The 26,515-nt window shown below is 47.1% G+C and overlaps 2 protein-coding genes across 2 annotated transcripts; one reads left to right on the top strand and one right to left on the bottom strand.

Annotated features, from left to right (window-relative positions):
- Window positions 1-429: 429 nt before the first annotated feature.
- Window positions 430-5,068, top strand: LOC118011581 (cystatin-9-like). Its single transcript, XM_035006512.1, has 3 exons — window positions 430-2,233; window positions 3,961-4,070; window positions 4,979-5,068. The coding sequence occupies exons 1-3, from the start codon at window positions 1,966-1,968 to the stop codon at window positions 5,066-5,068; spliced, it is 468 nt and encodes a 155-aa protein (XP_034862403.1). The 5' UTR covers window positions 430-1,965.
- A 4,980-nt stretch (window positions 5,069-10,048) lies between these two features.
- Window positions 10,049-13,120, bottom strand: LOC118011580 (cystatin-9-like). Its single transcript, XM_035006511.1, has 3 exons — window positions 12,881-13,120; window positions 11,085-11,204; window positions 10,049-10,190 (listed from the first exon to the last, which is right to left on the bottom strand). Exons 1-3 carry the CDS (start codon window positions 13,118-13,120, stop codon window positions 10,086-10,088), a joined length of 465 nt encoding a protein of 154 aa, XP_034862402.1. The 3' UTR covers window positions 10,049-10,085.
- Between the last annotated feature and the right edge of the window lie 13,395 nt (window positions 13,121-26,515).

The raw sequence follows: 26,515 nt of genomic DNA, 5'->3' as shown, positions 1-26,515 counted from the left end.
TAGAGGGGCTTCCAGGATGGGTGAACAGGTACAGAGCATTTCTGGAAAGGGGAGTGATTGAGATTGGGGCTTATCAGAAGATAAAGCAATTGCTTAATGTCTGGAGAAGCCAATATAGATAGAATCATCATAAATATAAGAACTGAAAACAATTTTTAAGAACAATTACATTGGACATTTACACAATGTGAATTCAAAATTCTTAAGTGAAACAATATAGAAGAAGCAATTAATACCTGGGAACTTTGCTTACAAAGAAGGAATAATCAGGCATAAAAATAAATACATAGAAAAGAAATACACAATACAACACTTATCACAATAACTGAAAATAGAAAAACATGAATCAATCAATTCTTGGGCATTGATTAAATGTGAGAATGAGTTTTGAGAGGCCCCATTCCTGGGAAGAATGCCAGCTCTGAGGACCTTTGTGCAGTGAGGACAGGCTGTCAGCTTCAAAGCAGTCTTCTCTCTGTCTGTAGGTTCATCTGGTCACTGATGCCTGGGAGGTCTACAAACCCTGCACTAGACATGGAGTTCTGACCCCTTCCCTGACCCAGTGTGGCTCCCACACGCCATCCTCAGCCCCAGACCTTACCTTACACTTGAGTGACTTCTCCTGGTGATTTAGCTGCATCCCCCACCCCCACCTTCAGGGACTCACTCTGAACTGTGCTCCTCAACATGTGGTCCAGAGACTAGGACCATCAGCATCCCCTGGGAGCAGGTGAAGTCCCTAGGAGGAGGTGAAGATGCAAACTTTCCAGGGCTGCCTGACTGACTGGGTCAGAATTCTGGCTGGGGAAAGGCCCAGGGCTCTGGGTGTCCACAGGCCTTTCAGGGCATTCTGGTCCCCCTGAGTTCACAAGTAGTGGCAGACAAATGCTGAAGCCTTTCACAAGCACAGAGCTGAAGCCTCGTTTGGAAAGATGTGCTCTTTAGTCCTTCCAGAGCCCCATCTGCTGCTCCAGATGGAGGCTGTGAGGGTCCCTCTCTAGAACCCAGACTCTGCACACAGGAATTGTGTCCACTGAGCCTTGAGGACCTTCACCACGAGAGGGCACTGATGCTCACCTAATGGTCACAGCTCAGCCATCCCTGGGAGCTCACTGGCTTTGTTCTGTGTCTGTTTCTCCCTCACTCCACCCTCCCTCTTCTAGAGCAAACTCCTACAAAGGGATCTATAGGCCCAGTGTGTGTCAAGGCTCACCCCTGCTGCAACACCTTTGGAGTGCATGTGCTTGCATCATCCAGCCAGGCCCCAGGCTGAGCACATGGCAGCACATCCAGGGGCCAAGAAGTCCAAAGGGAGATGCAGTGAGCTCAGCTGGAAGCTTCTGGTTCCAGGACCCTGAATTCCCCTGGCCTGGCATCATCCCAGGAGCCAGTGAGCCTTCTCTGCTCTACTACTCAAGGGGGGCTGGGGAGCTGAGGGGGACACAGACACTTGTACTCATCAAGACCTCAGTGCTTCTTTCTTCCAAAGATACCCATTTTCTCTGTGCAGGTTGCCTCTGTCTCCCCCAAATTTGGCTCTTGATCACTCGTCCTTTTTGGCTCTGTCCTTATCTCAGTGGCCCTCCCCCTACTGCTAAGTCCTGGGGTCACCTTCCACTTCCACCTCTTGCTCTTGTGTCCTTGTTTCAGCCTCTGATTCTGGGGCATCCAAATAATATCTCTGCCCAGCGAAGAGCTGAGAGGGATGTTGTGGCAGGGACTCAGCTACAGGGGACCCCTCCCTCCCATTGCTGGTTCTTTCCAACCCACCCTGCCTGGGCTTGTTCCTGTCTCTGGATAGGAGGCAATTATGCAGCTTGGAATGGGGAGGCAGGGTGATGTGTGGGAAGGGACAATGTGTGATAGCAGGGAGGATATACAGAGGAGGAGTTGTTCTGAAGCTATTATACTGGACCAATGCCCAGAGAGGCTCAGGTAGGAGCCTGAGCTGGGAAGGCAAAGGCCATGGTTGCCCAGATTCCTGCAGCCATGCTGCACTGGCAGTTCAGATGGGCTCTGCCCTGGGCCTTTCTCCTGCTACTACTAAGTTCCCAACTCCTGGTGACTCACAGCTGGAGATCCCAAGAGAAGGGGGACAATAATGAACAAAGGGACATGGAACATCATTTCCCTGCCACTGTGGAGTATGCCTTACACATATTCAACCTACAGAGCAAGGACTCAATGGCCCACAGGCTGGTGCGCATCCTGAATTCCTGGAAGGAACAGGTAGGTGACCACATCTTCCTGCCTGATGACCTGCACTTGCTATAAAGTCAGGGTTTTGGGAGGAGGGGTCTTATTGAGGGATCTTGTTCACCATCTGAAGTCCATAAAACAGGGAAAATACAACCTGTCCAGTTAGATTCAGTTTTATAAAATAAAAATTTGGAAATTTAAATACCTCAGACAACATCTACTCTCATATAAGGTGTATTTTCAATCTTCATCATTTTATAACATTAATGATGAATGACCTCAAAATATAACCTATGAGGTGATAAAGATCCTGACCAAGGAAAAGATCCACAGATGAGATCCGTTGAGGAAATATTCTAAGGAACAAATACAAGGAGATGATTAGAAAACAGAGAGCAGACACTGAGAGAGAGGGAGGGAGCAGGGCTTGAGGGTCAGGGCAGTAAGGATTCTCCTTCATCCAGAGTAGCCTCTGTGACCTCTGGGCCTCTTCTCTGGGCTCCTCCCTGTGGTCTCCACCTACGGGGATGGATGCTATTCTATACTCTTCCCAGACCATGGTTCTCAATATCCTAGAGCATTGTCCTTGTAATGGAGTGTCTACAGATGCACATGGGCTGCATCAGGAGCATATATGGCCATGTGTGTTTGGGGGGTGAGAGGGTGTAGGTATGACTGTGTCAATGAGTATGTGTGTGTATGTGAAAGTGTGAGTTGAGTGAGTGTGTGTCTCTTTGTGTGTGTCTGTATGTACATGTGGATGTGAGTGAGTGTGTGTTAGTGGGTGAGTGAGTTTGTGTTAGTATGTGTGCAAGTGTGAGTGTGTAGGAGTGAGTGTGTGAAAGTGTGTATATGTGTGTCTGAGTGTATGTCTGTGAGTGTGTGTGCATGTGTGCACGTGTTAGGGCCTGGGCCATTCCTTTCTCTCCCTCTGGACCTCTGCCCTGAGACCCTGAGGGAAGGGCAGTGGGAGCTCCACCCTGCAGAGAGCTCCAGCCTCTGTGACCACTGCTGGGTCACATCCTGGCTGGTTCTGCTGCCTAAGCTCTCTCTGAGTTCTGCTCTGGGCTCCTAGATCTGCACTCACACTGAGTTAGGGTGTGGGGAGTAATGGAGGGTGGAGTGGGGGATATAGGATCGAATGAAGTAGACAGAGTGGAGAAGAGTATAGAAAATTCCAGCTGCACTTTGTAATAGGACAAGAGGTATCCAGAAGCCATAGTTGGTGTATGTATGTGTGTGTGTGTGTGTGCGCGCGTGCGTGCGCGTGCTCATGTGCTCAGTGTTCCAGCAACATGCAGGACATTTTCCTGTTCTCGGGCAGGTGAAAGGTGTGCCAGTGGAGTCATAAATGAGTCTCCTACTCTGGGGCTGACATTACTCAGCAAAACCCTTGCAGAGCCAACACCTTCCCAGGCACTTGGCACCTGTCTCCTGAGAGTGCGTTGTAGCTTCAGAAGCATGATGGAAGTCAGGTTGGGTCTCCCTGGCGTATCTGGGGACATAATGCTGCAAGGTGTGATATATGAATGGTGTGTGACTCAGCCGACATCTATCCCTGGCCTCAACAACCTCAGGGTTCTTTGCTCTGAATTCCCCAAGTTGGCTTTACCCCCAGCAAGCTGACCAAGGCCCAGAGGCAGCTCCCTGTGTGGAGGAGTGTTTGGGGCTCTCCCCACATTGCATGGATCTACACTAGTAGTTGCTCAAGCTAACCAAGAGGTGGGTTGAGACTGTAACGTCTCCATGTACCACAGATAGAAGACATCCTGACATTCTCCATGGAGATAAAGCTTCGCAGAACTGAATGTGAGAAATTTGATGAAGACATTGACAACTGTCCCTTTCAAGAAAGTCCAGAGCTGAACAATGTAAGACACACAGCAGATCCCTTGGGTCACACAGCTGAGGATGCAGCTTGGGACAGATGTGGAGGTGAAGCAAATGACAGTGCCATTCTTAGGGACACAGACGAGTGAGGGAGCTGCAGATGCTGCCATGTCTACTGCTGGTGCTGCAGTAGGAACCCAAGTGGGCCAGCCAGCCCCAAGTTCCCCTTGTAGTCTCCTGACCAATCTGGGAACCAAGTCTGCCCACTCACCCCATTCCAGCTGCCTGTGCCCTGGGCCACACTGATATCAGATTGGTCCTGGCAATGAGTGTCCAGGTCTCCTGGGGCTGAGACAGGATTCTCTTCTCTGAGCTTTATCCACTTCCCTTCCTGACCTCCAGGAATAGGGGCATGTTAAGGTGGCCTACAGTACCTTTGCCTCACTGACTATTTTGGAGTTCCCCTTGGTTCTGTCAACAGTCTGAAGGGGTGGGGGTTAAGGAAGGGCTTACTGCCTTTTCTCCTATGTCCTGACCTGGGTCCCATCTCCTGGGAACTACCATCTCCTGGTACAAGGGAAAATGTCAATGTGAACCCCAGCTCTAGGGCAAGCCCACCTTGAACAGAGGCTCCTCTGAGTTAGCACTCACCAGTAAAGAGCACCCCAGTGCTGCATTAGGGGCTTGGGTCACACTGAGTCAGCCTGAGTGTTCCCCTAGAGACCACAAGCCAAGGTAGGGAGTATGACACAGGTGCCCCTGAGGTCAGGACAAGGTCCTAGGTCCAGAATATGAAGACCTTGGATGGGGGTACATCAGAGGACCACAGCCTGCATCCCTAGCTGCTCACCTTGGGGTGGGTGGTTGGGATGTGTGCTGTATTTAAAGCTGGAGCCGCTGATTTCCAGTATTCTCTACCCACCCTCCATTCTTGTGCTTGTTCCCTCAGACCATCACCTGCTTCTTCACCATCAGCACTGAGCCCTGGAGGACAAAGTTTGAACTCCTGAACAAGACCTGCTTGGAGGGCTTCCTTTGACTGAGGCCATCCCCACCTGGCCTCTAGCTGTTCTTCTGGACACCAGCATTTCTATGTAGGTGACAACACCAGGTTGTTCTCTTGCAAGTGTCCGGGTCTCACTTCCAGGCATTATGGAAATTCCTCACTGTCCAATTTTTTCATGTAGAATATATCATTAAATATCTGCATTTCAAGAAGCTTTGTGTGGCATGGTTCCAGAGGGGCTGTGCAGGTGAAGGACTGATCCCAGCAGAGCAGTAGGGTGGGCACATGGGGGTGGGTTCTCTTCCCTCTTGGACCTCTGCAGCCAGTCCAGGTGTCACAGTCTGGAAGCACAAGGTACTTCTGAGCTGCTGTCTTGGGGCTCATGAGGGATCACTTTTGTCCCCAAAGGTGCAATGCCCATGACTTGGCAGAGAACCCAAATTGCAAGGTGGACCCAGACAGTACCTCAGGCCCTCAGGACATATGAGGCCCCCCTCTGTGGGTCTTTGGGGGCTTGCTCACACCCATTCCCTGATCCACACAGCTGTGAGGATGTGGGAGCATCTGTAGCCTCCACCCACAGAGTGGTCCAGCCACCAGCAGCAGCAGCAAGTCCTAGAGCCTCAGAAATGATCCATTAGTGTCTCCCCACCTTTGCACAAGGAAGCTGCATTTTCTTGAATTCCCAGGAGACCCATGGACACTTACCATTTGAAAGGCACTGCTCTCCCACATGCTATGAGACTCAGCCTGAATCCCCTAAAAGAGGATTAGCAAACATTTTCTGTACATAGAGTGTAACTGTTTTGGCCTTTGTGGGCCATATGGCGTTGTTCTCAGATCCCCGACTTTGCTTTGAAAGTTCTATAAACAATGTAAACACAAATATGAGTGTTGTGTTCCAGTAAGACTATTTACACAAATAAGCAGGGTCTGCATTTGGTCTTGGAGCTGTGGCTCCCCTCCTCCAACTAGCTGTCCTTCCAGTGCTCATGCAGGTGGACCACTCAGTACCTGACACTCTCCACATCACTGAAAGATCCTATTCTCCCCTAAGTTCTACTCAGGGCTTCCTCTGTACAACTGGTACCCCATCTGCAGAGTAGGCACACCTCAGTGGGGAGAGGTAGGCCCAAGGGCAACACTCCATCCCCACATAGAGCTGCAGCAGGAAAAGGCTTAGAGTTCCAGCACCACAGATGCAGGTCAGAGACAAGATCCACAGGGTTCTCACATAGTCCAGCAGGACCGTGACCCATAACAACAGCCATGTTGACTGTCTCCCTTATCTGCTTCCCTTCCCCTCAGTGTGCCCCTTGTGATCATCTCCCAAATGAACTACCTGTACCTTCCAGTCCACATCTCAGGGTCTCCCTGGGGACTCACAGTACACATGTGGTATTAGATATCTTCAGGGTTCATCCTCTGTAGAGACCTGGATGGGCTTCCCAGGAATGTATGATCTCCCAGGCAGAGCCATGGGGAAAGCCTGACAGTGGGCTTCCTTGCTGCCAGCTGAACATCACTCAGAATGGACACAACTTTGTTCTCCCATAGCTTTCCCGTCTGGTAGCAGACTTTAGTACATTTTTCTTGAAGACACTCCCACCAACCAACCTCCTGTTTACCCCCACACTGGACTGTCCTGAGTCAATCCTCAATCTGCAGAAGGAAGCATAAAGGGAGCTCTTTTCCCACTGTGATCCCAATGTATTTTCCATAGCCACTGCACTAATTCTACTCAAGTCCCATCAGGTAGCTCCAGGAGACAGTCTCTTGTGTGTTCAGAGCCCACAAAGCAGGCATCAAGTCATGGCTCCTGGCAGAGACTTGCTAAATCCTGCCTCAGACCACACTTGTGGGGCTTTGTTAATGGTTCTCCCGCCCCCCCACCCCAGAGACTCTGGCCCCAGGGCCTGACAGTGAGTCCATGCTCCAGGTGCTCCAACTTTGTAACAGATGTAGGATTGAGGATCATGTACTGTGGGGAAACCTTTCCTCTCTTACCCTGTCCACCTCTACCTGGCTCCGGAGATCCCGCCCACTTCTCCTCCTTTCAGAGTAGGTTTGTTGAATAAGCCTAAGCTGCCTTCCTGGGGCCAGGAGAGGGAAGAAATCCGAATATCCAGGGAAGGGGACCCAGGCCAGGGCTGTGGAGTGAGCTTGAGAAAGCACTGGGAATGAGCTGCCTGGAGCCATCCTGCCTCAGTGAGCAGGGCTGGCAGGTAGAGCCAGATGTCTGCAGCCTTCAAGGCTCTGGTTGAAAGATGAGTATGGCCATGGCAGAAGCCCTGTTCAGGATCACAATACTCCTCGTGCTTGAGCACACCCTCTCTCCCTAGGCATCAGACCACGGGGAGAGAACACAGGTGGGATTCACCCATGGAAGGTGAGGACAGGGTCAAGTTTAGAGGGGCCCAGGCTCCCACTCTCTGGCTGACCCTCTCTGCCCTAGGTGGTGAGTGACAAAGGCCATTTCCTGGTGTGAAGCCACTGAGAACCCTGGGGACCATATAGCACTGGCCAACTGTGATGCATTCCCCTTGGTCTCCAGGGAGCCCCAGGGAGCTGGCTGGGGGCCCTGGACTGGAATTGAGAGAGCCTGCCCAACTCTGCCACATGCCAGTCCTGCAGCCTTGGCCCTGCCCTTAGCCATCTACACTCCAATTGCCCACATGCCACCCTGGGATAGCATCCTCCATGTTTTCTCCTAAGGGTGCCATTTGGGATAATATTCAGGGTTATGGAGTAGAAGTGTTGTGTTTTCTGGCACATTCTCCCTAGTTTGGAGTCACTCTGACTATTTGCTTCTTTCCTTGTCTCTGCTCAGGTCCATGTGCACTTTGTGCATTGGTCCATAGCATCTGACCCTCGGTCACAGGCTTGGGGACAAGAGTTAAGGCGGGCCTTAGTGCTGCCACTGAGGTGACACTAAAGTGCAGATTCTAGGAGTTGTTCTCACCACTGTGATTATCAGTGACCCTGGGGAGGACACACTGATGGAGATGGTGGGCATACAGGCCTTGTCTATGGTGGGCATACAGGCCTTGTCCATGGGTGAACTGCAACCCCAGCTGTAGGCCCAGCTCCTGGTACTGAAGGAGTCGGTCCATCCCCCATCCAGCCTGCCCACTGGGGGCACCCCTGATGCTCACTCCTCACTACTTGCAATGTGGCCCACTGGTGCCACATTGGGTGTGGTCCTCAACGCTCATCTTGAATCCATTATCCTCACAGAGCCACACAAGCATGGAGGGTCCAAGTCACATTTCTTTCCCATGTGAGACAAAGAGATAAACTCATCACCCACCCCAAGTGTAGACATCTCTAGCTCCCTGCAAAGTCCTGTATTGTGGGCCAGCTCCTTCCCACACATCACTAGTCAGAGGGCAACTGCAAGAACGTTCTCATAGCAGTGGTGACACGGTACATGGTTGGATCGAGACCAGTAGCCTCGAGAGCAGTACAGTTTGCAGTGAGGTGATGCTAAGAGGAGCGCTCCATCAAGAAGCTCCAGTACTCATGAACCTGAATCCCAGTAACACCACAGAGTTGGACCATTCACCACAGCAGCTGATCCTGTTACAGGCAAATAGGCGTCTGCACATGAAGTTAGAAGGTTCTATCACCTTTCTCAGAGCTGATACCAAGAAGGCTAAACATTATAAAGGAAGCAACAGAGTTGAAAGGTGAGTGAACCAGTCTACTTCCACAGTGTCTGTAAACCCCTCTACTCGATATAGAATGTGGATTTTTAAAATAATAATCTGATAATCATTAAAATAAAGTGTTAATTATAAATGTATTTTCAGCCCAAGATTAAATTATAGGTGATGACACTGTGGGACACTGGGTGCATCAGCTTCACGGGCACTGGAGGGGCCTTTATTTTGGCAGGGGTGGGGGAGGTGGCAGCCACAGCCTGAGGATCAAACACATACCCTGCCTGTGTGTGTAAATACAGTCTCACCGGAAGACAACACTGTAATATGTATTCATATTTTCTATGGAGCTTTCAAAGCAACACTGAGGAGATGAGAACAAGACTGATGGCCCACAAAGGCCAACACAGTTGAACTCTTTTTGCAGAAATTGTCTGCTAAATCTGCACCCGGGAGATGCAGGCAGAGTCTCATAGCATTTGGTAGAGCAGTGCCACTCAAAATTCAATTGCCCGTGGGTCTCCTGGGATTTCATGAAAATGCAGCCTCCTTGTCCAAAGGTGGGGAGACACTAATGGAACATTTCTGAGGCTCCAGGACTTGCTGCTCCTGCTGGCAGCTGGACCACTCTGTGGGTGGAGGCTACAGACGCTCCCACATCCTCACAGCTGTGTGGACCAGGGAATGGGTGTAAGCAAGCCCCTCAAGATGGGGGCCTCATGTGTCCTGAGGGCCTGAGTGCCTGTCTGTGTCCATCCTGCACTTTGGGTTTTCTGCCGGGTCATGGTCATTGAACCTCTAGGGAGCAGGTCATTCCTCATGAGCCCCAAGGCAGCAGCTCAGAGACTCCTGTACTTCCAGATTGGGCCACCGGGAGAGACTCTGGAGGTCTGAGAGGGAGGAGAACCATCACCCTAGGCCCGCTCGACTGCCCTGTTAGGATGAGCCCTTCACGTGCCCAGCCCCTCTGTCTGGAACCATGCTGCACAAGCTTCTTGAAATGCTAATGTTTAATGATTTTTCTACATGAAGAAAATGAGCAGGAGGAATTTTCACAATGTCCAGGTATGAGACATGAAATATTTGCAAATAAAGAGAACACAACTTAGAGCTGCTCAGCCACTGAAGGGAGACCTACAGGACATCACTTGTGTCCAGGAGAAGAACAACCAGAGCCAGATGTGCTGACATTTCATCAGTGGGCACCATCCAAGCAGGGTTTTTTTTTTTTTTTCTAGTATTTTTTTGACACAGGGAGAGAGCACAAGCAGGGGCGGGGAGCAGCAGGCAGAGAGAGAGGGAGAAGCAGACTCCCCACTGAGCAGGGATACCGATGCAGGACTCGATCCCAGGACCCTGGGATCATGACCTGAGCCAAAGGCAGATGCTTAGCCAACTGAGCCATGCAGGTGTCCCTCCAAGCAGGTCTTGTTCCAGAGTTCGAACATTGTGTTCCAGGGCTCAGTGCTGATGATGAAGAAACAGGTGATGATCTGAGGGTAAGCACAGGGATGGAAGGTGGGTGGAGAATGGTTAGAAACAGTGGCTCCTGCTTTAAACACAGCACACATCCCAACCACCCATACTGGGGTGAGCAGCTGGGGATGCAGGCTGTGGTCCTCAGCCACAGCCCCACCTGAGCCCTGGTTGTTCTGAACTCAGGACCTTGTCCTGACCTCAGGGGCTCCTGTACCATTTTCTCATCCTTAGCCCTGTGGTCTCCAGGAAAACACTCAAGCTGAACCAGTGTGACCTATGGTCCTAACATAGCATTGGGGTGCTCTCTCCCAGGGGGTGCTATTTCAGAGGAGCCCTTCACCCTAGTTGGGTTAGTCCCAGAGCTGGGGTTCACCTTGACCATTCTCCCTGGTGCAGCAGCTGATAGTCCATGGAATCTCGTCAGGGCATGGGAAGGAGGGCGGTGGTCCCCTCTTCAATCCCCACCCCACAGGCTCTTTTCTCAGGGGGACCTGAGAAAGCCAATCTGGCAAAGGCCATGTTGCCCATCTCAATATTTTCCCCCTGAATTCTGTGGGGAAGGCACGTCAATAAAGACAAGAGAAGGGACATCCTGTGGCTTTCCCAGGAGACATGGACCCGTGTGGCCAAGAGCAATCTGTCATCACTGGGGCCCAAGGGCCAGGCAACTGGAATGGGGTGAGTGGGCAGAGGTGGTTCCCAGATTGGCCAGGGGGCTACAAGTGGACCCTGAGGATGGCCTGTCCAGCTGGGCTCCTATTGCAGCACCAGTGGTGGGGAGAGCAGTGCCTGCAGCTCCCTCACTCGTCTGTGTCCCTAGAAATGGCACTGTCATCTCCTTCACCTCCACATCTGTCCTAAGCTGCATCCTCAGCTGTGTGACCCCAGGGATCTGCTGCATGTCTTACATTGTTCTGCCCTGAACTTGCTTGAAAGGGACAGTTGTCAATATCTTCGTCAAATTTCCCACATCTTGTTCTTCTAAGCTGCAACTCCATGGAGAATGCCATTGTGTTCTTCTCCATGAACTGTAATAGACATTGACATTAATGTGAGAATCTGCCTCCTGGTCCCCTTGCACAGCTGCCAGTGTAGACCCATGCAGTGTGGGGAGAGCCCCAAACACTTCTCCATGTAGGGAGCTGCCTCTGGGCCTGGATCAGCTTGCTGGGGTTAAAGCTAAGCTTGGGGAATTCAAGCAAAGAGGCCTGTGTTTGCTGTGAGACCTGGGGTAGACGCAGGCCTGGTCACACACCATTTATACATCGCACCCTGCAGCCCCATGTTCCCAAATGCTCCAGGGAGACCCAGCCTGACTTCTAGTATGCTTCTGAAGTTACAACAGCACTCCAGGGATCAGGTGCCTGGGAGGGTGTTGGCTTTGCAAGATTCTGCTGAATAATGTCAGCTCCAGGGTAGGAGACTCATCTACCACTCCATCGTCACAACTTTCACTTGCTTGACAACAGGAAGTTGGCTTGCAGTGCTGTGAACACTCATGTGAGCCCGAGAGTGCCCACTTTTGCACACAACCCTCATTCCCCCCAACTATGGCTTCCAGATACCTCTTGCCCTATTACAAAGTGAAGGTGGAATTTTCTGTATTCCTTCTTTACTCTTCTCTGCTCAATTCTTTCCATTCCTTACCCACCCCACTCCATGCTTAATTACTCCCAATACCCTAACTCAATGTGAGTGCAGATCTAGGGATCCCAGAGGTCTAATCTGAGAGAGCTCGGGCAGCAGAACCAGACGGGACCTGGCACAGCAGGAGGCTGGAGCTCCGTGCAGGGTGGAGCTCCCACTGTCCTTCCCTCAGGTTCTTGGGGCAGAGGTCCAGAGGGAGAGAGGAATGCCCTGGGCCCTAATATGTGTACACACACACATGCTTGCACACATACTACACACACTCAGTGACACACTCATGCTACTCACACCCACACCTACACACACAGTCACACAAAGGGACACACACACTCACTCAAAAACTCATACTTACCCATATTCACACTCTCACACACTCACTAAAACACTCACACCCACACCTGACACACATACACACATGACCATACATGCTCCTGCTGCAGCCCACATGAAAACAACCTTCCTAGCTGCATTCTGTAGACACTCCATTACAAGGACACTGCCCTAGGGTTGAGAACCATGGTCTGGGAAGAGTATAGAATAGCATCCATCCCCGTAGGTGGAGACCACAGGGAGGAGCCCAGAGAAGAGGCTCGGAGGTCACAGAGGCTACTCTGGATGAGGGAGAATCCTTACTGCCCTGATTCTCAGGCCCTTCTACCTCCATTTCTTTTGGTATCTGTTCTGTTTCTGTTTGCATTTGTTTTGCTAGATTATTTCCTCAAACCCTCTTCTTGGACATTTTCTCAATCTATCTCCTCCTCCTCCTTTCTGTCTTGTTCTTTTCCTTATTCAGGATCTTTAGCGCCTCATAGTCTGTATTTTGATCATCAATAAGTAACTTCATCAAAGGATGAAAATTAGAACATCCTACCTACAGTAGACATTGACCTGGGTATTTAAAATTTCAAATTTTTTCATAAAACTGAAACTAACTGTATAGTTTGTATTTTTGCTCTATTTTATGGACTTCAGAACAAGATCCCTAGATAGGACCCCCCCACTCCTGACCCTGACTTCATAGCAAGTGCAGATTATTAGGCCAGGGTGTGGTACCTACCAGCTCCCTCCTGGAATTCAGGATGCGCACCAGCCTGTAGGCCTTCGTGTCATTGCTCTGCAAGTTGAATATGTGTAAGGCATACTCCACAGTGGCAAGGAAGTAGCTCTGCATGGCTTTTTGGTTTTCACTCTCTGCTTCCTCTTCGGATCTTGACCCTTGAGTCACCAGGAACTGGGAACCTAAGAGAAGCAGCAGCAAGGCCCAGGGCAGAGCCTGCCCAACCTGCCAATGTGGCATGACTATGGATATCTGGGGACCCAGGGGCTTTGCCCTTCTAGTTCAAGCTCCCTCCAAACCTCCCTGGGCATTGGTCCAGTATAATAGCTTCAGAACAACTCCTCCTCTGTATATCCTCCCTGCTATCACACATTGTCCCTTCCCACACATCACCCTGCCTCCCCATTCCAAGCTGCATAATTGCCTCCTATCCAGAGACAGGAACAAGCCCAGGCAGGGTGGGTTGGAAAGAACTAGCAATGGGAGGGAGGGGTCCCCTGTAGCTGAGTCCCTGCCACAACATCCCTCTCAGCTCTTCGCTGGGCAGAGATATTATTTGGATGCCCCAGAATCAGAGGCTGAAACAAGGACACAAGAGCAAGAGATGGAAGTGGAAGGTGACCCCAGGACTTAGCAGTAGGGGGAGGGCCACTGAGATAAGGACAGAGCCAAAAAGGACGAGTGATCAAGAGCCAAATTTGGGGGAGACAGAGGCAACCTGCACAGAGAAAATGGGTATCTTTGGAAGAAAGAAGCACTGAGGTCTTGATGAGTACAAGTGTCTGTGTCCCCCTCAGCTCCCCAGCCCCCCTTGAGTAGTAGAGCAGAGAAGGCTCACTGGCTCCTGGGATGATGCCAGGCCAGGGGAATTCAGGGTCCTGGAACCAGAAGCTTCCAGCTGAGCTCACTGCATCTCCCTTTGGACTTCTTGGCCCCTGGATGTGCTGCCATGTGCTCAGCCTGGGGCCTGGCTGGATGATGCAAGCACATGCGCTCCAAAGGTGTTGCAGCAGGGGTGAGCCTTGACACACACTGGGCCTATAGATCCCTTTGTAGGAGTTTGCTCTAGAAGAGGGAGGGTGGAGTGAGGGAGAAACAGACACAGAACAAAGCCAGTGAGCTCCCAGGGATGGCTGAGCTGTGACCATTAGGTGAGCATCAGTGCCCTCTCGTGGTGAAGGTCCTCAAGGCTCAGTGGACACAATTCCTGTGTGCAGAGTCTGGGTTCTAGTGAGGGACCCTCACAGCCTCCATCTGGAGCAGCAGATGGGGCTCTGGAAGGACTAAAGAGCACATCTTTCCAAACGAGGCTTCAGCTCTGTGCTTGTGAAAGGCTTCAGCATTTGTCTGCCACTACTTGTGAACTCAGGGGGACCAGAATGCCCTGAAAGGCCTGTGGACACCCAGAGCCCTGGGCCTTTCCCCAGCCAGAATTCTGACCCAGTCAGTCAGGCAGCCCTGGAAAGTTTGCATCTTCACCTCCTCCCAGGGACTTCACCTGCTCCCAGGGGATGCTGATGGTCCTAGTCTCTGGACCACATGTTGAGGAGCACAGTTCAGAGTGAGTCCCTGAAGGTGGGGGTGGGGGATGCAGCTAACTCACCAGGAGAAGTCACTCAAGTGTAAGGTAAGGTCTGGGGCTGAGGATGGCGTGTGGGAGCCACACTGGGTCAGGGAAGGGGTCAGAACTCCATGTCTAGTGCAGGGTTTGTAGACCTCCCAGGCATCAGTGACCAGATGAACCTACAGACAGAGAGAAGACTGCTTTGAAGCTGACAGCCTGTCCTCACTGCACAAAGGTCCTCAGAGCTGGTGTCCTTCCCATGATTTGGGTCTCTCCAACCCAAGTTTTGCAATTCTAGGGTTGCCCACATTTAGGAAATGCTGCAACGTGCCCTCAGCTAATGCTCTCCCCTGAGAACTTCGTCTCCTTGTTCCAGGGAATGTGAGCATCCCTGCGTCTTATCCTCCATGGTTGTTTGTGATTTTTCTCTTTTGGCAAAGTTCATGGTCACTGTTTTATTGTCCCCCACCATACTGCATCCTGACAGGTTGTATTGTGTTATTTATAATGATAGTGATACTTTCATTGGTGTACACTCATCTCCAAACTGTCAGTTGTAGACATCAAATGTTATAGCTTTTGTATGTCAATCACACTTTAATAGAGCACATTAACCAAAACCAATTAAAAAAAAAGGAAAGGAAAGGAAAGGAAAGAAAGAGGTCATATCATTTCTCAGATGGCTTTAAGTTTACACAAACTGAAGCTTAAGTGATATGGTTTTTTAGCCTGAGAATGATTGTGCATGTTTTGGGTTAGGATAGGAGTGTTTGCAATCATAAGGATGTCGCTGTGGATTTTCAGCTGTGGGGACAGGCTGTGGAGACCTGTGTGAAGTAGAATCCTGACACACATGGATAGATTGCAAGCGTCCCAACAGAACCAGCAAATGCCCACTGAGGCCACTCACACTTTGCCATAGAAAGGGTCCAAAGAACACAGATCTGTCCTACATATGTCAATGTCTTCCCCATCCAAGGGAAGGCCCTCACATGATCTTACAGGAGGGATGATTTAGACCTCTGTGCATCACACGGGTCCTCACAGTGCAGCTAAGCGGAAGTCAGCATCTGGCCACATCCAGACCTGGGATCACAGGTGCATGGACACACTACTCTTACAAGTGTGTTTATACACTGGCCAAGTCCTTACTGGTCTGGAGTGGTCTTCCTTTCCAGGCTGAGAGCTACTAGCATATCAAGAAGGAATTAGAAGCATATTAAGCCAAGGAATGAGAAGAGTGAATATGTATCTTACCCTGTCAAAACCTGAAAGATATAGGCACAGACATTTTGTAGGCCCTGAGTAGACCCAGAGGTATATGATCCCCATCTGGGAGCATACAGCAGCCTGTCACAGCCTTCTGTCTGGCCACCCCTCCATCTGGGATCTGGGATGCCTTTTCTCTAGGGACTCCTATTCATCCTTCAATGCCCAGGCCAAATGTACTTTTTCTCTAAGGCTGTCTTAAGTCCCATGGCAAAACTTTGTCTCACTAACCTGAGTAATAAGTGCTTGTCTCCTGGGAGAAGCAGGACTTTTGTTAGGCCCACTTTTATGTTACTGGCACAGAGTGCCCCATACAGGTCACATAGGAAGGTTTCAGTAACTGCTCACTGAAATGGGCCTGATTCCTTCAACCAAAACCCTGTATTTCTAGAAGCATTCCTTTTGGAAATCAGGAAATGTCAGCAGTGGCCAGGACCAAACCACCAGCTCTTCCCTGTGGAGACAAAGGTGATGCAGCAGGCAAGCCGAAACCACCATCTCTGTCCCAGACACAGGCATGGCATTCCTCCCAGCTTCCTCTCTCTGACCTCACAGCTCAATACCTTCCAGGTGGTCTGACTCACTGCCCAGCCTAACTCTGCCCTACCTTCCAACTGTCCTGCACCATCTTGCCCAGGATTGCCCGTTTGGCTTCCAGACCACTTCCTAAGGGCCCTGTACCTCCAGCTTGACACCGCCTCATGGGGCCCCACCCAGATAACCTGAGATGCTAGGGTTCCTGTGCTGGGAAATAAGGTTGTGCCCAGAGTCCATGTGAGCAAAAGAGGAAAACAGGGGCAGAGAGAACCCCAGGACTCAGCACAGAATGGAGTGATCACAGTCAGGTCAAAGGAAAGCACCAAGGAGGCAGGAGACCTCCAGGCCTAGCAGAGCTGCTTCACACCTGTCCCTCCCATCCCTGGGGCTTCCATCTGGAGAGCTCTTCTTGCTTGAGTCTTCAGGAGACGTTAAGTCCTGATCATTTAAGGCAGGCATCTCATTTAGACTTCCAGCTAATTTAAATTGATAAAGAGGAGTAATAAAAACTGAATGTATAAATGGCAAAAGGAAGAATAAAAATATTAATATGACCACAAGATATGTGATGTCTCCACCAGAAAATCACTTGCAGCATGTGCAGATGGGAAGTCACTGGGGTGGTTTTCTCCTCCTGTGTGCTGTGTGGTTATGAGCCAGTGGTCTTACAGACCCACTTAGGAGAAACAGACCCACTGGCCCCTTGTCCCTGGGCAGCTGGGCTCCCACCAAGCCAGAGTGCTGCTCCACACCCCTCCATGGCTCATGGTTGCAAACCGTCCTTTGTCTTTCTTGTGACCAGAGCTGGCTGCCCCATCTCCTTCATTGCTGTCTACATGAAAAGAGAAGCTTTCTTTGCACTGTGGGCTATATACAGCTTGACCCTTGAACAACATGGGGGTTAGGGGCACTGACCCCCATGCAGTTGAATATCCATCTATAACTTTTGACGACCCCCCCTCAAACTTAGCTAAGGTTGTCAGGAAGTCTTACTGATAATTTAATAGTCAGTTAACATATATTTTGAGTGTTATACATATTAAATACTGTATTCTTACAATCAAGTCAGCTAGAGAAAAGAAAACATTAGTAAGAAAATCATAAGGACGAGAAAATATGTTGACAGCACCATACTGTGTTGTTAATTGGAGCAATCCCACCTATACGTGGACCCATGGAGCTCAAATGTATGTTGTTCAAGGGTCAGCTGTATATGGGCAAAGTGGATTTGAAAACTGAAACAAGAAGACAGAAAATCACCCAATCCTGTTATAAACATGCTTGTGGTTGTTGAGATCTTGTCTCCTAAAGCATCTTTCTCTGGCTTCCAAGACACCTTGAGCTCTCTCACTTTTGCTCAGTGCGGAACTGCACCCACCGTCTCCTTTGACAAGCCTGCTATGTGCCCAGAACAGAATTTCTCCTAACAGTGCCCATTATTTTTCTTTCCTGTGTACTTTAGTTTTTTTTTTAACTTCAAAATATTCTCCATAAATTTAAAAAGTATGAAATGGTACACAACCACTTTTACTAGGTAAAATGTAGGTTTGCCTCAGCAGAACTGAAATTCCAAATAACAGTGCCTTCAACAATCAAGAGGTTTTTTTTTTCTCGATACAGACAGTAGCTGATATTCACGTGGGCTCACTCTTGCCAGGTGCTGCCCCAGGCTCTCTAGAAGCATTGTCCCATTGAAACCTCACAGGGAGAAAGTCAGCCAGAATGATATATGTTATTAAGTGGCAGGCTTTTAGCATTTTGCATAAATAATATCATACTGCATTTCTGCAACTTGATGCTTTTATTCAAATCATATTGGTGAGGTCGCCCATGTGGGCACTTGTTGATCTAATGCATTAGAACCTTGCTGTAATTGACCACTGTTAATGAAATCATTCTCTGCTGAGTGACACTGGATTCACCTACTCTTTTACTATTAAAGTTGGACCAGCAACAGGCACCTTCTTCCTGGTATCCATGTGCACCTGTGTGAGTTACTCTAGGGTGGAAGGAATATTGGAAGGAATATTGCTGGGACTTGGGATAGCCCCTCCTACAGTTTTATCAGGGATCACCATGCTAATGATTTCTGTTGTTATTAAATTGAAGACAGCTCAGTATATCAACATTTTTGTTGAGGGTTTGTGCTCTTTTTATGTTTATTTTAAAAATCCTCTCCCATATTCTCCTATACTTTCTTTGAACTGTGTTATTTTCTTTGCTTTTCTCCTTTATGTGTGTGATCCAGCTGGAGTCTGAGTGTGTGTTAGGTGTGAGGTAGGGATCTAAGGCTTGACATCCACTCCTCCCCACCCCCTCCAGCCCTGGATGCACAGCTGGCTTTTCCAGCACTGTTCATGGAACAGTTCCTTCTTTACTCCCAGATTCTAATAGCCTGTCTGTCCTGTGGCCATTTTTTAAAACATGTTGGTTGCTTTTGAGTCTCTTTTTCTACTCTACTGGTGGGTGAAGAAGGTATAGGCCTAATATAAGAAGGTGATCATTTGACATTGGTCAGAAAGGGAGTATAATGTCAGGACACATTACTAGACCTAGGTCTTGCCTGCTACCTAGGGCTGCTCCCTGCCAGCTCCTAACTTGTGGTCAGGGAGCCAGTGGCCCTTCGTGATCTCCACTCAGACCCTGGCTTTGGGGAAGGGAGTTTGAGCTCAGGTTTTAGGAAGCCCTTCCTGGATTAGCCATTATAATTTAGTATCCCCAGGACCCAATCCTATAAGCTCCACCTTATTCCTTTATCATTTGGAAATATTAGATTTCTTCTTTTATCTTTTTCTGAATTTTTGTGGGTTTAATTCTTCAAGGAGTTTGTTTTCCTGGGAAGTTTTAACTTCCTCTTGGATGCAGGCAAGAACTTGCCTAGAAGAGCAAGAGAAAAAACTGGGGGTGCAGACTCAGAATATGGGTTGATTGAAAAGAAGCTGTATCATCATTGTATCCATTTATAGAAGCTGAAGGTTTTAGATGATTTGTATGGTTAATATGTTGTAGTTTATAGAAACCTTAGAAGGAGGCAAAGCAGAGTTGAGGAGGTCTTTGGAGTTGGACACACCTGAGTTTGGGTCCCATTTTGCACCTCTTGCTGGTTGCAGCACTGGGACACATTTTTACTTTACATGAGCTTCTGTTTCCACAACCATGAAATTAGAATTATCTGGTATCTTACCCAAGTGGTTGTTATGAAGTGAATGAGACAATGTACAAAAGACAATGACAGAATGCCTGGCAGAACTAGATGCTCAACAAATTATATTTGTGGTGTTTGATTCTTCTCCTTATTGGAAAAGGATCCCTTAGGAGCCAAGCTTGTTTCTAACCATCCTCATCCCCAGCAGAAGGCAACTGAGCTAAGGTGTGCACTACATATTCTGAGCTGTGGGACTAGGGAACATGTAGAGGAGGCGGGGAGCAGAGGTTTCCATGGCTCTGTTACTATCAGGTTCCCTGGGATGGGGTGTGGACACAGGATGTGGCACTGTTGTTTGGCTTTAAGTTTAGACTTCTGGTCTGATTCATGTTGAGATAAGAGCTTAAGAAAACTTATTCTAGAGAATTAAATATGATTTTTTTTTTTTTTGAGAAGTTCTGGCCACCAAACTCACCCTCTTGAACTTCAAAGTGTTGAGAAGCTTGGGTTCAAGACCTTGTGTTCTGACCTTGCAACTGGGAAACCCCTGTCCCATACCCAGGCTTCCCAAGGCCCTTCCCCTCTTCCGTGGCATTGTCTTGTGTGAAGTTTACATGAAAGGCGTGTGCAATGAAGCTGTGTGGCCTCTCACAACACCAGCTAACTGCTGTCTCATACAGTACCCGTGTTCTCTGCCCCAGTGTTGAAGTCCAAGAGGACTTGGGTTCTTCTTGTTTTCTACTGGGAGCAGGTTTTATTGCATTATAAAATAAGGCCTAAGCAACAGATGCAATCATTGGCTGAGGCCCTTGAAACCTTCTGTCCAACCACTCTGTTTTATTTTATGCTGGCCTTTTGTCACGGAAGCCCTGTCTGCACAGCCTGTCAGGGTTGTCCTGCCTTAGACATTTTACTCACATTGTGCACAGTGTCCTCAATTCTTTTCATTTTGACAGTTTTTGGGCAATGTTTACTGCTGCTTCTTTCAAAACAGTCTCTTTAAACCTGGCCAATTTGACAAACGTGTCCTTTTTGCCTTCCTTAATGGCTCTCCAGGCATGGACAACGGCTGCTTTCTCCTTGAAATGGTTCCATTCAGTGTTCTTTTTGGGTATCTTGAAACAGTTTCCAGTGACTCAGCCAAATTTCCACTTCCTCAAATAGCATTTGGAGATCAACCACAAATGTCCAACACTGGCACTTATTTTGGAAACATAAAACAGACAAATCGCTGCAAAGATAACACCCCTTTTGGGGGGACAAAACACTAATTCAGTCCAGTTTCCACCTTTTTGTTTTTCCAGACACATCAGCTGCTTTTGACTAAGTGAATGTCGTTCTTAAGCCTCATTGCAACCCATGTGAATTTAGGCTAAAGAATTAGGTTTGGGATATATATCTCCAATGTCCACACACAGTGGTTCAAGTTAAAGGATAGCATATAGTAGAATTGAAATAGAAATATCAAATATGGGAGATGGGTTTGTGCCTGTTTGGATCAATTGCCACCTTTCATATCAGAGATCAGACAAATCTTGTCCAACGCTGACAAATACAGTTAGAGCGGTATAAGCCTATAGCCTAGACAAGTCATAAGGGAAGACACGAGAAGAACTGGAACATAGCAGCCTGCTCTGGGGGCCAGGACAGTAGCATGGAGCAGATGAGACTGTTGTTTTTCCTCTTAAACTCATCTGCACTTCCTATTATGTGCAGATATTACTTTGACAAAAATAAAATAGTGGTTCTCAGCTTTTTTTTTGCATCCTCCTGACTGTAAAGGAAAGCTGTCAGACTTAATAGAGTGATGAAGGTTGGGGGCCAGGGACAAGAGGGTAGGGTAAGGTGAGAGAGTATCTTAAGGGATGCTCTGACCTCCTTAGGGGTGCTTCCTCTTCCTCAGAGGGTGTTCTATCCTCCTTAGGGGTTGTTCTGTTCTCCTTAGGGGTACCCACGTGAGAAGCAGGACAGGACAGGACAGCTCCTGGAAAACCCAGTGAGTCATTCGGTGAGTAATTCGTGGCACTTGTCTTTAGATTTTCCAATTAAATGGTCTAAGATAACCATGGGGAGTTCTTCATTCACTACCACATGTTTCAAGAGCCTAAAGCCTGGGTCTTCACAGTCAAATTCTAAGGTTGTAGAGTCTGCCTTCCTGCTTCCCAGTCTAAACCCACTTCTCTGCTCCTGTCTCTGTTTCTGGACATTCTTCCTCAGAGGTTGCACATTACCCTGTCTCATGAGATTGCAAGATTGTTTTGCAATTGAATTCACAGCAACATTTACTCACTCTAGCACTAAAAAAAAACAACAAAAAAACACAAACAAACAAACAATAAAAACCAACCAACTGAAAAAACAAAAAAACCCAAGAAACCAAAGAAATCCTTAGTGAAATCTCAGAGCACTGATTTCAGCCCCAGCACAGGTGTGCTCTGGCCACAGAGACTTGCCTGTTCTACTATGTCCTTATATTGGTATTAAAGTCCTGGAGATGTGACCAATCTCAAAGTCTACTTGGGTTCTGGAGGGGATGGTCAGGGACTATTTGGTCCAATCCTCCCTATGCCAAAAGGAGACCATCAAGCTCCACCAGACCCTACAACTTCAAATTGCAAGTTACTTTCAGTGTACTCTGCTCATCTTTCTTTGGCATTGCCAACAATCTGAAATCTGACTCCCTGCCAGAAACACCTGGAGAGCTTAAAAATGTATATATATTCTGAGGCCTTATCTGATAGAGTCAGACCCTCTGGCAGTGGAGCCTAGGAACCTGCATTTTTAACAAATCCTTCAGGTGATTCTGATGCAGCAGCAAGGGCATCATCTACAGGCCAGCCTTTGGAAACCACTGAGAAGAAAGTCTCAAGGGTCCTCTGAGTTCTCATGATCTTTTGAGTCAATGAATGCATCCTTAACACAGGGCAACATGCCAGTAGGAGGAGGATCTGAAGGATCTTCAGGGTTGCCCACAGCTCACAGCATGTCACTTACTGCAACACACCCATCCATAGGGAGTGTCATGCCCATGCCATATCTCTTGCAAGTTGTGATTGCTTTTGGGACCTGAAAGGAGCTCTTATGGGAAGAGCACACACTGGTCCTGCCCCTCACTGTGACTCCTTTGTGTCCCAGCCCAGCAAGTCCTTGCAGGAAGAGCTCAAGGCCTCTTGTGGAAGGTGAGAATCCTCTTCAGAAATCCACACTCCAAATCCTGCTCTGCACACCCCAATCTTGGTGATGTGTAAGACCTTGTCCTTTTGGGAAACTGTTTTTGGCATGAGGTAAGACTTCAGTGTCTGCAAGTATGAAGATGTGACTGATGCAAGAAACACTCTAGGGGAAAAATAAATTTGCCTCAATTTAGAGGGTTTTTTCTATGCCATTTTTATTGTGGTAAAATGTACATAACATAAAATTTACTATCCTAACCATTTTTGAATGTACAGTTCAGTGCCAGTAAGTACATTCACATTGCTGTGAAACCATCACCATCATCATCTTCAGAACTTATTCATTTTCCCCATCCATACACAGTTCCCATTTTCCCCTCCCCCCAGCCCTTGACAACCACCACTCTGCTTTCCATCCCTATGAATTTGACTACTCCAGGCCCCTCATATAAGTGGAATCATAGAGTATTTGTCTTATTGTGACTTAGCATATTATCCTCAAGTTTCATCCCTATAGCAAGTCAGAATTTCTTTCCTTTTTAAGGCTGAAAATATTCTATTGTATATATACACCATATTTTGTTTATCCATTCATCTGCCCATGGTCACTTGGATAGCTTCTACCTTTTGGCTATTGTGAGTAATGTTGCTATGAACATGGAAGTACAAATTTTCTTTGAGTCTCTACTTCCAATTTTTGGAGGTATATACCCGGAAGTGGAATTGCTGTATTATTTGATGACTCTATTTTTAACTTATTGAGGAACTACCACACATGTCATACCATTTTCCATAGTGGCTATACCATTTTCCATTCCCACAACAGTGCACAAAATTTCCAATTTCTCCACATCCTCACCAGCACCGATTATTTCCCATTTTTTGTTGTTGTTTTGCTTTTTTTTAAATTAATACTCATCTTAATGGGTGTCAAATGGTGTGTCCTGTGGTTTTCATTTGCATTTCCCTAATGATTAGTGAATGCTGATCATTTTTTAATGTGATTATTAGCCATTTGCATATTTTTTGAAGAAATGCTTATTAAAGTCTTTGTCCATCTTTAAATGGAGTTTTTTGTTGTTGTTGAGTTGTAGGAATTCTTTATATATTCTGGAAATTAATCTCTTTCAGGTATATGATTTGCAAATATTTTCTTTTGTTGTATGGATTGCTTTTTCATTTTGTTGATAGTGTCCTTTGATGCACAAAACTGTCCAGTTTATTTGCTTTCTTTCTTTGGTCCCCTGTGCTTTTGATGTCATATCCAAGAAATCATTGCTAAATCCAATATCTTGAAGATTTTCCCCTATATTTCCTTCTGAGAGTTGTATAGTTTTAGCTTTTACATTTAGGTCTTATAACCATTTTGAGTTAAATTTTTGTATATGGTGTTTGGTGAGGCCCAACCTCATTCTTTTGCATATGGATATCTAGTTTTCCCAACTCTTTGGGTATTCTTGTCTTGTTTTAGCCATTTATTGAAAAGAATGTCTTTTTCCAACTGAGTGGCTATTGGTACCTTTGCCAAAAATCATTTGACCATATATGCAAAAGTTTATTTCCAGGCTCTTCTTTTTATTCCATTGATCTATAGGTCTTTTTTTTTTTAAGATTTTATTTATTTATTTGAGAGAGAGAGCACAAGAGGGGGGAGCGGGAGAGGGAGAAGCAGACTCCCTGCTAAGCAGGTAGCCCGATGCGGGACTCGATCCTGGGACTCCAGGATCATGACCTGAGCCGAAGGCAGTCGCTTAACCAACTGAGCCACCCAGGCACCCTATAGGTCTTTCTTTCTTTCTTTTTTTTTTTTTTAATGATTTTATTTATTTATTTATTTAACAGAGAGAGAGAGAGAGAGCGCACAAGCAGGGGAGCAGCAGAGAGAGAGAGAGAAGCAGGCTTTTTGCTGAGCAGGGAGCCTGATGCGGGGCTTGATTCCAGGACCCTGGGATCATGACCTGAGCCGAAGGCAGATTAACAGACTGAGCCACCCAGGTGCCCCATATACCATATCTTCTTTTTTTTTTTTTATTCTTATGTTAATCCCCATACATTACATCATTAGTTTTAGATGAAGTGTTCCATGATTCATTGTTTGTGCATAACACCCAGTGCTCCATGCAGAATGTGCCCTCCTCAATACCCACCACCAGGCTAACCCATCCTCCCACCCCCCTCCCCTCTAGAACCCTGTTTGTTTTTCAGAGTCCATCGTCTCTCATGGTTCGTCTACCCCTCCGATTTCCCCCGCTTCATTCTTCCCCTCCCGCTACCTTCTTCTTCTTTTTTTTTTCTTAACATATATTGCATTATTTGTTTCAGAGGTACAGATCTGAGATTCAACAGTCTTGCACAATTCACAGCGCTTACCAGAGCACATACCCTCCCCAGTGTCTATCACCCAGTCACCCCATCCCTCCCACCCCAACCCCACTCCAACAACATTCAGTTTGTTTCCTGCGATTAAGAATTCCTCATATCAGTGAGGTCATATGATACATGTTTTTCTCTGTTTGACTTATTTCACTCAACATAATACCCTCCAGTTCCATCCACGTCGTTGCAAATGGCAAGATCTCATTCCTTTTGATGGCTGCCTGTAGGTCTTTCTTTATGTCAGGACCACACTGCTTTGATTATTGCAAGTTTATAGTCAGTTTTGAAATTAGAAAGTGTGAGAACTCCAACTTTGTTCTTCTTTTTCAAATTTGTTTTGTTTATTTAGGGTCCCTTAAAATTAAATGCATTGTAAGATGATTTTTTCTATTTCTGCAAAACATCATTGGGATTTTGCTAGGGATTGCTCTGAATGTTTAGATTGTTTGGGACAGTAATGCCATCTTAACAATATTGTCATCTCTTCTAGAGCACAAGATGTCTTTCATTTATCTGTGTCTGCTTTAATTTCTTTTATCAACACACTGCAGCTATCAGTATATAAGTCTTTGCTCTTCTTAGTTTATTTCAAAGTGTTTTATTATTTTTGATGCTTTTTTTTCTCTTTCCTCCAAAACAATTTTATTGGGTAGATGTCCACATTACACTCCTATTTCTAAAAATAAAATGGTTTTCTTTCTTTTTCAGATTGTTCATTGTTAGTGTATAGAATACAAATGATTTTTTATTTTTATTTTGTATCCGCAACTGCTGAATTTATTAGTTCAAATATGTGTGTGATCTGTAGGGTATTATACATATAACATGTCATCTACAAACAGGGATAACTGTACTTCTTCCTTTCTAATATGAATGGTTTTTGTCTTTTTTTTCTTGATTCATTGTTCTGGCTAGAACTTCTAGTACTGTGTTGAATAGAAGTTGGAAAAGCAGACATCCTTGTGCTGTTCTGATCCTAGAGAATAAGCTTTCATTCTATCACCATTGAGAATGAGGTTAGCTGTGGGCTTTTCCTGTAAGACCTTTAGTATGTTGAGGTAGTTTTCTTCTATCTCTGTTTTGCATTTTTTTATCATAAAAAAAGGTACTGAATTTTTAAAAGAGATTTTGTTATTTAGAGTAGTTTTAGGTTCACAGCAAAATTGAGCAGAAGATACAGAGATTTCCCATTTACCCTCTGCCCCCACACATGTGCCTCCCACATCAACAACACCCCCACCAGAGTGGTTCAATTTTTTTACAACTGATGAACATACATGGACACATCATTATCCCACAAAGCCCAGAGTTTCATTCTGTGAGTTTGGACAAATACATGTATCCACCATTATGGTATCACATGGCGTGGTTTCACTGCCCTAAAAATCCTCTATGCTCTGTCTTTTTATTCCTGTTTCCTCCTTAATCCCTGGAAACACTGATCTTTTTCTTGCCTTTATAGTTTTGCTTTTTCCAGAATGTCATCTAGCTGGAATCCCGGTGTGTATGTAGCCCTTTCAGATTGGTTTCTTTCACTTACTCATAGGCATTTAAGTTTTCCCTATGTCTTT

The sequence above is a fragment of the Mirounga leonina genome, unplaced genomic scaffold (genome assembly GCF_011800145.1).
Source record: "Mirounga leonina isolate KUSES-001 unplaced genomic scaffold, KU_Mleo_1.0 Mir_150, whole genome shotgun sequence".
Lineage (NCBI taxonomy): Eukaryota > Metazoa > Chordata > Mammalia > Carnivora > Phocidae > Mirounga > Mirounga leonina.
This window is presented reverse-complemented; position numbering and strand designations above follow the sequence as displayed.

Coding starts and splice junctions, on each gene's coding strand:
- LOC118011581 (XM_035006512.1), top strand. CDS start 1,966: ATGGTTGCCCAGATTCCTGCAGCCATGCTGCACTGGCAGTTCAGATGG. Junction 2,234..3,960: donor TTCCTGGAAGGAACAGGTAG/GTGACCACATCT, acceptor TACCACAGATAG/AAGACATCCTGACATTCTCC. Junction 4,071..4,978: donor AAAGTCCAGAGCTGAACAAT/GTAAGACACACA, acceptor TTGTTCCCTCAG/ACCATCACCTGCTTCTTCAC.
- LOC118011580 (XM_035006511.1), bottom strand. CDS start 13,120: ATGCCACATTGGCAGGTTGGGCAGGCTCTGCCCTGGGCCTTGCTGCTG. Junction 11,205..12,880: donor TGAATTCCAGGAGGGAGCTG/GTAGGTACCACA, acceptor TGTCTATTACAG/TTCATGGAGAAGAACACAAT. Junction 10,191..11,084: donor CAAGTTCAGGGCAGAACAAT/GTAAGACATGCA, acceptor GCTTACCCTCAG/ATCATCACCTGTTTCTTCAT.